The sequence below is a fragment of the Maylandia zebra genome, linkage group LG13 (assembly GCF_041146795.1).
Source record: "Maylandia zebra isolate NMK-2024a linkage group LG13, Mzebra_GT3a, whole genome shotgun sequence".
Classification (NCBI taxonomy): domain Eukaryota; kingdom Metazoa; phylum Chordata; class Actinopteri; order Cichliformes; family Cichlidae; genus Maylandia; species Maylandia zebra.
Genome location: NC_135179.1, coordinates 21,093,630 through 21,104,205, shown reverse-complemented (window position 1 = coordinate 21,104,205; position 10,576 = coordinate 21,093,630). Strand labels below are relative to the sequence as shown.

At 38.9% G+C, this 10,576-nt stretch overlaps 1 protein-coding gene across 3 annotated transcripts; it reads right to left on the bottom strand.

The window, feature by feature from the left end:
- Nucleotides 1-287: 287 nt before the first annotated feature.
- Nucleotides 288-10,178, bottom strand: zgc:172136 (FERM domain-containing protein 6). 3 transcript variants are annotated; one of them, XM_004555995.4, is made up of 14 exons: nucleotides 10,085-10,178; nucleotides 7,093-7,278; nucleotides 6,852-6,942; nucleotides 5,585-5,664; nucleotides 5,375-5,451; nucleotides 4,994-5,189; nucleotides 4,743-4,898; nucleotides 4,268-4,333; nucleotides 3,762-3,830; nucleotides 3,482-3,656; nucleotides 2,748-3,032; nucleotides 1,546-1,677; nucleotides 1,371-1,441; nucleotides 288-1,287 (listed from the first exon to the last, which is right to left on the bottom strand). In XM_004555995.4, exons 2-14 carry the CDS (start codon nucleotides 7,168-7,170, stop codon nucleotides 997-999), a joined length of 1,767 nt encoding a protein of 588 aa, XP_004556052.1. In that variant the 5' UTR covers nucleotides 7,171-7,278; nucleotides 10,085-10,178; the 3' UTR covers nucleotides 288-996. The 3 variants fall into 3 exon arrangements, with proteins under 3 accessions (XP_004556052.1, XP_004556051.1, XP_076747867.1); XM_004555994.4 differs by lacking the exon at nucleotides 10,085-10,178 and adding an exon at nucleotides 9,573-9,727; XM_076891752.1 differs by lacking the exon at nucleotides 10,085-10,178 and adding an exon at nucleotides 8,916-9,034.
- Between the last annotated feature and the right edge of the window lie 398 nt (nucleotides 10,179-10,576).

Here is a 10,576-nt window from a genome sequence, read left to right as displayed (position 1 = left end):
AATTAATAGTATATCGGTGACACAGTACAAAGAAGACATTTTGGTTTATTTTAAGAGCGTAAAGAATTTATTTTCCCCATTATAAAAGAAAAAAAATAGTGCTTTCAAAAATATGACATTGACTTTATACTTGTTCATTTTACTGGCATTTAGTCAAAGTTTGTGTTTAATGACTGGGAACCTCATACAGGCTAAATACAGCAGTTCATTTGAACACAATAACAAAAAGGAAAAAAGAAAAGAGAAACAAATGCTCTTTGTTCGTGGGTTACATAATACAAAAATACTGTAGCTTCATTATACATTTATTGACAACAGTGGTTCACAAATAAAAATTTTCTATAGTAATCATCACAACAGAAGGCAAACAGATTTGGAAAGCTTTGGCTGAATACACTGAGCTGTGTAAAGAAGTTCAATTTTCCACATCAGTAGTTACAAAGCTGTAAAAGACATGGGAGTGCACACTATACAAAAGTGTGTGTTAAAGTAATAAAAAAAATGAACAAGATAAAACAAATCAACAGAGCTCAAACATGGCTATAGATAAAATGAGTAAATTTACATACAGAGAGGAATGCAAATCATGTCTTATGGCTGTCTGATGCATAAAACAACTGCATGGCTGTAAAATTTCACCATCAAAATTTTATGCCCCTGATATAAACAGATTCTGCCACTTCAGGAAATGTTTAAACAGTGTGAAATTTACAAAAGACAAACCTGATTAGGCATTTTTCAGTTTAGAAAAGCTGAAATGTAATAAAAAAGTGCAAGTAATATATATACAAAATATACAACATTAATAAATATGAACTGCTTACTACATGAAATGGTGCTGAAGTAATCCACAGCTTTTAAAAGAAGGCTAATGTGTCTGCTGTTTGAAGTATACACATCCATCTTTACAGAAAAAACACATGCTGGCAACCTGTGAATTAAGTTGCATTGTACAGAAAGAAGGAGGACAGGTATACTTGTCAGCACTTGATGTGTTCAAAATATGTATTCCATGAACTGTTCATCGCCCAACATGTCCAGGGAGAGGCAGTTGGTGGACCTGCGGCCATAGAAGATAGGATTAGGCTGGCAGTGCAAGAAGGGGTAATAGCTGTGATCAACCGTGGTCTTTGTGTTTGCTGAGGCATCTGGTAGTCCAAAGGTGTAGCTGTGAGAAGAATCAAGTGGCACTGCCATCCCCAGGGGTGCAGGAGGAGGGACGAGGCGGACATCATCTAGGCTGTGGCTGTGCCGATCCACACAAACTTGCGCTTTTGATTTCAGAACCTGAAAGAGAGTTAAGAACAAAAAGTAAGCCAATGCATGAAAGAGGCCAAGGCAACCAACCAAGGAAAGAAAATATGACCTACCTCTTTTAACATATCCTTGTTATACAATTTCCCAGCATCTTTGTCACTGTGTAGAGCACAGCCTGTGTTTTCTGTGAAACACACAGCATAGGATTTAAAAACTTAGCAAACAGCATGTGAGCGGAAACAAACAAACAAAAAACCCAACTGTTTGCAGGATTTAAAATATTTATACCTGGTGAATGATTCTTTGAACAGAGTTCTCCACAATCCACTGAAACTCCTTCCAGAAGATCAGCCAGCTGGAACATCTCATCAGGATCATCTACAAGAACCTCGTCTGGACTTTGGACCCTGGTCTTGATCTCTGGACAAAAGAAAATGAGCAGGGACAAAAAAAAAAAACAAACAAACAAAAAATTAAAAACGTTTTAGAAATTTCATAAAGGGGTGCCCATATAACTCACTGGAATATTGCCTGGGTTTGAATCTGACCCAGGTCTTTCAATGTGCATCATCTCCCCATTGTCTGACAGCTTTCCTGTACTCTCAACTGTCCTGTCCTCATAAAGGCCAAAAAGTACAGTGCTTAATTTTATGAGACCACCACCAAATGAAAGGTTTATACCACAGTTACCCTAAATTAACATTAATGTTTATTACCAAAATAAGTTCTCATCTTTCTGTAATGGTTAATCCACCAATGTGCACAAGCTCTTTAACTGAAATGACATTTTTAATGCTAAAATATTTCATTATCGTTATCCATGAATTTTCAAATTTATCCCTTCCCCCCAAAGCAGAAAAACAAAACAAAAGACAGTAAAGTACAATATATCTTTTTTCATTCAGATGGTAATGCAATGCTAACATGTTTACTTGCATTACTGAAAAGGAAAATAGTTTTGTTTAATGTGTTGCCCAGACTTAAAGGAAATTTCATAAAAAAAATAAAATAAAAAAGGAAGAAAAAACCCCTGGAAGAAGCAAAGACCCAATATTAGATAAGACATTGTAATGCTTATTAAAACACAAATAAAGCACAAGTTTTGAAATGACAATACCATATTGTTTACTGAGCAATATGTTTTGCATAGCCAACAGCCTAAGAATGTGCTGTTCAATTATCACAGTACTAGCAGCCACATTTCTCTTAGCACCATTGAAAGGCCTGACCAGATGGAAAAGAGACATCAATGATGCAAAACACATGCTTAGCCAGTTTTATGTATGCAAAGTCAACATTTAAATTTCACATTCTGTAGTCCTGTGATCCCACTACCAGCATGCATCTTTGAATGAAACACTGAGAATTGCACCATACTTAACAATGCTGCTAGATCAGGCTAGCAGACTGGAAGCATTAGTTTAATTTAGAAATATCTGCAGAGGGATGAACAGATCCTGTTTAAAGGTTTCATTTAAGAATGGCCTCACCTTCCTCTTGCCACCCTTCATCTTCTATTCGTGCTTTGCTGCTTGTATCAAATCCTGAGGTACAGGAGCTGCCTCGGCTGGCTGCTGAGCTGAAACACTTCTCAGCTTGCTGATGACCTTCGTCCCCCATGGAGACCATCTCTGCGCAGATGCTGTGTTGGCGAGCGTCCGCCTCAATTCCAGAGCTGCTAGTAGAGTGTCGGGAGAGACCGGGACTGCCTTCACTGCCTTGTGGATCTAAATCCAGATCATCACTGATGTAGGACTCCCTGTAATGCTGCTTCTCTAAAAATGAAAAAATAAACAAGTTTCAGTGGTTTTTTTTTTTTTTTTTTTTTTAAACAAACAAACATCTAAACCATCTTGTTTTCAGAAATAGGTTTTTAGTACTTATATCAAAGTACTAATTATTACTGTTCTATATATTATATTACTAGTACCGTAGTAGAAGCCAATAGTGACTTTATAGAAAGTTTTTGTCAGTACACACCAAACTTCAGCTATAAAATCAGAAATATAGTTATATCTAAAATACTTAAGACCCATTTAAGGCATCACAAAAATGTTTTCTAGTGAAATTGTTACAAATGTGATTACAGAACAGTTTTGTTCTTGGAACAAAGTTTAAATTTACTAACTAACGTCCAGAAGCTACTATGACTACAAAGAGCCACCAGCCAAACTGTGCTCTGTTACTTTTTTCTTATCCTTTGACATGCTTTCCCCTCTCCTACCTTTGCTCTCCTCCAGCTGGTGTAGGTGTTTGAGGACAGGTTGAAGGCTGAGGTAGAGCTGATGGCTGTTGCTCAGGTGCAAGAGGAGGTGGCGAGAGCGGAAAGATGAACCAGTGTAGTAAACCAGCTTCCTGGCGGATGGCAAGCCATCTGGCTGGATCTCGAATTTCTTACCCTGAATGATATTAACACATTATACAAAGTGTAAAAAGCTAGCGCCCATTAAATAATTACCAGAATTCTACTTCTTAACAGAGAAAAATCAGCTGTATGTGCTTACCAGGAAGGTAAGACGTCCTACATTTGACCAGGGAAAGTCATATATTAGCTCAAGTATGTTGTTCACCTCCTGAGAATACATAAACACACATACACACTTCATTTACAAAACAAAAAACCCCAAAAGATTTGTGATTGTATAATCTACTTTGATGCTTTTAAAATTACAGATCAATAATCAACTGTCTTTTGGAGCCATCTGGACTCAAAAGAGGCCAAAGGCTTCTTGAGGTATGCCACGGTCTGTTGGCTTTGAAATCAGCCAGGCCTGGAGTGCTAATCCCCCCCAGATGGTCCCTGACAGACAGATCAAAGAAATGACAGTCATGGCAGGCAGCTCCTATCTCCTGATGGACTGCTGGTGGTGGCAATCCCCCCCACATTCCTCACACATCTAGTCAGAGGTTTTATAAGACTACAGATACAAAAGAGCGATTCCCTGAGCGAATTAAAATGACTTTTCGCTTACATACTGTGCACTAATAATACGCTCACACATGCACGCACCTGATAAACTTGCATTCCTCGCAGGGTCAGACCAAGCAATGCCGTTCCCCTCTCCTCCCTCTTATCCTGAAAAAACAAATGATGAGCTGTCAGAGAGGCAGTGTGTCCCAGATAACACAGCTATTTCACTGTTACGCCCTGCTCATAGTTGGCTAGAAAATATGAGTTGTTATTAGCAACAAATTGGAAGCAATAGCAGATTACGTAATGGATGGGCCAGGATTCAAAGTTTCACTCAGTGGATGAGTGCTTTTTTTATTTTTATATCTCTATCTATATATATATATATCTATATCTATATCTATCTATATCTATATATCTATCTATCTGTTTGTCCAGAAATCAAATGAAGCGAAACAAAATGTGCTGGTGTTGCATTAGTTGGGGTATTTGGGTCAGAGGGAATACATATATGTGGAATAGATTCAAAATGAGCTTTGCATATGAAAGTGAGATGATTAGATTGACTCATAACCTTTTGCAATCTGTAAAACGTGACAGGTACATCCTCCAATTGGCATGCCTCTTTGATGAAGTGGAACATTGCATCACGAGTAGACATACCCCACAGCTCCTGGTGTACCTTTGGCCCATGGCAGTGGAGATATTTCACTCCACGTTTAGCTATAATCTGAAAAAGGGGGAAAAGAAAGAGAAACATTGGCCTCAGAGAGATGAAAAGGTAAAAAACATTTCCTCATATTTCTGCTATGTGGTGATACCTACCCATGGGGGAAAGTACTCCTTGGGTTCAAAATAACGGGAAAGCTTTACGCCTTCCTCCAGCACTGGGTGGTCGCCAAGGTCAGCCTGCAGGGCGTAACCCGCCAGCTGGAAGTAGACCTCCTCCTGCTGACGACATTCAGAGCGTAGCACTCGCTCCCGCAAGTCAGAATAGTAAAGATGCCGTGCCTTTCGCTCACTGGGGGGGAAAAAAAACAAACAAAAAAAACAAAAAAAAAAAACCAACAACACAGGCACCCAAAAACAAAAGGGAAAGGCAAAGTTGAGAGAAAGTAGGACAATGTTTAATGGGGAGAAATAAAGCAAAACAGAAGCATCCAAGAATTAAAAAGATGCATGTAGAATGTAAACAGGAAGACTTACCAAAAAAGTCTACCATTCTCTATGTAGTACTGCACTTTAAGGCACAGAATCAGAGGCAATGATCTCTTTTGCAATCCCTGTAAAAAGAAATATGTTGCAGTAGAGTTGTGTTTTGCTGACTTCACTTCAAATAAAAAGCTGTACCATACAGGCTTTTAAATGCCCAATTAAATGGTGTAGAGAGTGCATCAATCCCATAAACTACAATACCTTTCCTAAATCTTGGTTCCATTCCTTAGAAAAGTACTTATTGAGCTTCTCCTCCAGGTCTAAAAATATGTGCTCATTGTCTGGTATGGAAAAAAAGACAATCGGGAAACAAGGAGACAGTTAGTAACCAAACAAAACAGTAATGTAGCCAAGCGTAAAATTTACTCAACAATGGGATTCATTAGGGTGTGAGGAAAAGGCTTTTGTTCTTCTACTTTTCAATGGGGCTACAAGAAAAAAAAACAAAAAAAAAAAAACAATGCCAACATTAATGTATCCATTTTCCAACTCCAGCATCAGCAAAGCAGCACAGACCAACCACTGCTGGTAAGAGCTGTGGGATTCTTTTAAGATTGTGCAGACACTTGAAGAGACAGGTAGATGCCTTCAACAAACAGATTATATCTATATACACTGCTTTGGGTCTATCCTGCAAGCTCCCTGAATATAAGGCTGTGTTAATCACCAATTCATCATTGGGCCAAAAACCTGTTGCAACCCTTTTCCAAGCACAAAGATGTCGTATTAATCTCCGTGTGGTTCTATGAGTCATACCACAGGCATTTTCAATTTGACCCAACTTATCTCTTCAGTTCACCCTTGTGTAGCCAAATCATGCCATTTCACAATTTTTTCCTTAAACCACTCATCTCATTCCCACTCTGACTCACTCTCTCTCCTTTTTACCCTTTGTTTAGGCCTTTGAGTAAGAATTGAGTAATAGTCTCCCCCTACCTTTTATTCCTCCATTCCTACCCTCCTCTTCCCATCATCAATCCATCCCTCCACAGTGAAGCGGAGGAATGCAATTGTGCATTCCAGGCTTAATGAAGTTAATATTGCAGGAATCCAGGACTAAGTGATCGCTGACCCAACACCACAAAAACAAAAGGCTGCTTGTGGTGAGCCACACAAGATTACCAAAGCATTTCAATCTATTTGTACAACAGAAACGCTGGAAAACAGAAAGTTTAGAACTTTGTTCAGCAGCTAAAGTGGATTACACCATTCAATTATGCAGACTGGGAGGGCAAAATTATTATTATTATTATTTTTTAACTTTCAGTGAAATGGCTTCCTGGTAGAAGTGTTTCCCCAACATTACGTGAAGAAGCAAAAAGAGTAACACTGAAGTAAAACATTATTGTAACCTAAACATTACCCTCTTTAAAACCCTATATGCATCTTCTATAACTACTGTGTGATCTAGTGTGAAGAGTCCTGTCAGGTTCGCAGGCGTAAGGGGTCCAGTGGGGATTTAATTTACCTTTAACTACTGTCAGGCCAAAAAAGTGAAGCTCTTTGATTCCAAGAAGCTCTGCCACATGATTCAGAACATCCTGGCCTGTGGACTTCAGCTAGAGTAGAGCAAAGAAAAAGAAAGTCTGCAGGTTTCACAAAATACAAATCTTTATCTAACCGGGGCCATCTGTAAAGTCCTCTTACTGAGCAGATCCTCTTAAGAGCACATCCAAAAAAAAAAAGAAAAAAAGATATTAAACACTCACCCCGACAGTGATGTCCAGCTGTTCTTTGTTGGGGAGCAGAACACAAATAGTTCTCTCCTGCTTTAGTGATGTGGACATGATCTCTTGTGCAAGTTCGTGATATATGCTCTGTCTTTAACACTCAAGTCTTTGGGTATCTTTACTCTTCACTTTTATCTCTTCCAGGACAGTTCATCCATATTGAATCTAAAAAAAGATAGATAACAAAAGAGTAAGAAAAGTAAAGAAATGAAAAAAGAAAAACATGAGTAAACATGTAGTAAAGTGATCGGCATGAGTGTCTCATGACGTTAGTGAGGGAGAGATGGAGACGTTAGTGAGAGAGAGAGAGAGAGAGAGAGAGTGAGAGCATGAGTTACATTGTCTTAAAAATCATCTTCATGGAAATGTTCCACAAACGTGACAATCGTGTATGACTGAACTTGCTGATCCACTCATTTTTCGATGATCTCATAGTAACAGCTCATTCTAATTACCAGTCATTAACTGAAAGCAACCAGATAATCCTCTTGCATTTGTTCCATTCCAACAAAACGTGCTAAAAATGAATTAGAATATTGCTCATTGTGCCTTATCAAACGCTACAAATAGTCACAGTGTAGGGCACTGGACTATCAACCTGAAACATGCCCCTCTACGCTGACCCTAAGCCCCAACTGGTACGAGGCTCATCTGATTAACGTCTAAGAATCAATTAATCAGGTTAATTACTGCCGTACGCCCACTCAGATTCCCTTAAATCCTCTGAACGATAACCAGTTTAACAGGGGGAAAAAAAAAAAAAAAAAAAGTAGATATATGCATCACTGAAGGAGGAGGAGGAGGAGGGGAGGGGGGGGATCTTGTGCAAATTATCTTCAGAAAAAATGGTTTCTTATGTCATACTTCTGTCTTTTACACCCTCCTTTTTTGAGGTGTGGAAGATTGTACATTCAAAAGCACTTGATGCAATAGTGTTTATCTGTGTTAAATGACGAGAGAGAGACAAACAAAACAATTTATGAAAAAAAAAAGAAAAAGGTGTTGTCAGTGTACAAAACAAGTTGTGGGAACTCTTGGCTTAAAACATTTGTTGTACCACATATGATTTATGGGCATGTTCAAACACAGCCCCACTGACACCTGGGTGTCAGCGCAACAGACAAAATAAACCTGAAATACCAGTAGCTCCGACATCTGACTTACTATTGACAAAGTCAAATGAAATTCTACGTTTACACTGAAAATGTAGCGTGGAAAACAAGTACAAAAACCTCATAGACGCATGTACATTATCATGCATGCAAACATGTGTTACTTTAAAAAAAAATATTATGCCTTCTGGGAGTCTTGGCTTGGAGCTAATTCACAGTAAACACACCAAATCTGATCAGCCAAATGAGCTATACCACTGCAAGCAGTACAATGCTGCTGCCATTTATGTAACAGACTATAAGTGAAACAGATGCAAGATAATTAAGCAGCCTTAAGCAATAGGAAAACACAGTTCAACATTACAGCTTGCTTTTTTGTTTAAGACAATGGAAGCAGAGGCTGCAGATCATTGCTTCACGTATGAATTTATAAGAGACATGTGACGCAATCGCTCTAACAGAAATTACGCTAATCTGAATGTTTTTGCTGTTTATTTGAGCACTGGCTCCGTTTTATAGTGCATTTTCAACAGCACATACACATAAATCATTTGGAGTCTTCATATTTCATAAACATATGGTTGAAATAAGAAACAGGTGAGCAACTACCAAAATCAAGTTAAACCATACAAATGTGACCCATTTTATCTACATAACCTACACTGCATCCTGTCAACAAAACACATTTACCATCAACCCCAAACGGTGCCACTTGAAGTCTTCAGACATCCCCCATGTTGCTGACCAATGCGGAACCTGGCATCCCATGTGAGCAACCATCTGTATGCTTTAATTCCCCTCCAAGATTGTTATAATCCCTGCGTATACTGCTGGCTGGTGGAAAAACAACATCCCCTGTGCAGTAAGCAAGCTTTCTGAAGGAGCAGGGATACTCACTGCCCGCTAAAACCACAACGCAGGGGGGGTGAGGACCCCCTTTACACGCATCCCACTTTATGAGTAGCAGTTTGGTGGGACTAGTATATATTTCTTATGACTGAAAAAGTTCTCTTTTTTCCCATAAAAAGCATAACAAAGTTCACCAACTGCTCGCTGATAATGGCATTAAAAGTTGCATCAGAAGGGTCCTCAACGCTCTCCAGGCAACTTAAAGTAGCTAGCAGTCGTTTAAATATAAACCTTGAGATGATTACACATATTTATGAGTTAGCTACAAATCAGTACAAGGCAAAAGTAGCTGACAACAAACAATTTATACCATTTACGTCTATATTTCCCTCAGAGAAAACGTGCTTTCGGCCCGATAGTTTTAACGCGCAACAAGTGCATCACTAATAAGTCTGGCTTTTCTTTTAGCTACTTAGGTAAAAGCGCTAAATTACTTACAATCACAGTATAAGAGATGATAGAGTTCAACTTTCAGTCGCACGGCTTCTCAAAACACATTTCTTCTGTAACCCATTTAAAAACATGACCGACGCAAGAAGCCCAAACTGCCGTTCACCTCCCTACCCATTGCGTGTTGTAGCTTCTTGAGGGCTTTGCAAAACCATCCCAAGCCTGGAACGTTTGAGCCAAACCATTTTGGATAGTTGTGGGGGTGCACAGTTGTAATCGAAATGTTTGTAAAACTTTAACTTCATATTTGATGAATATGCGAAATCTTGTCACGTTTATATTTTCTAGATAAACAAGTTTCTATACCCATATGAATCTATAACATTCCTACAGCGGGTTGCAGTTGGATACTGTTGACTAGACGGGGCAGACTCCCCTCATTTTGTTAGTGTAGTAAGACGTGCTAATTAGAGGTCCCAAGCACCGTCTTTGAAAACAGGAGCTGCACGACCTCTATATAAAACTTTGTGCAAGCCTAGGTGTTAAAACGGTTCAAATACCTTTCGTTTCTGACGTGTACTTCCACTGCTTCCTGCGAAATTAATATGTTGAGCATTAGGTGCGCCCAGAAATCACGTGACGTGAATGTGCACCATCCCGGTTAGTGAGCCGCGTTGAGTGTACCCAGGGTTTTTAAATGGGGCCCTATTTAATCAGACTGAATAGCTGATTTTACGGTTCAGGAAACTGCGGACTGAAATTAAATTCTGTTTAAATGATTAGAATCTACTTAACACCACTTATAACGGGTATGATACATTTTGTCTGAGACTTTCATTTTTGTAGAATAAAACTACTCTAGGAATAACAACTTGATAATAACAAAAATAACAATTGAACTCCATTAGCAAAAATTCACAACACGCCTAAACCTTCTGGGATAGTGCAAAAACCCTGCTCTCACGTCTTAAGAACAGGAGGCATTAATATTGTCACTTGTAAGTTTCAGATCAAGGCACACAACCTGTGGATCAAAACACTACACAAGAACC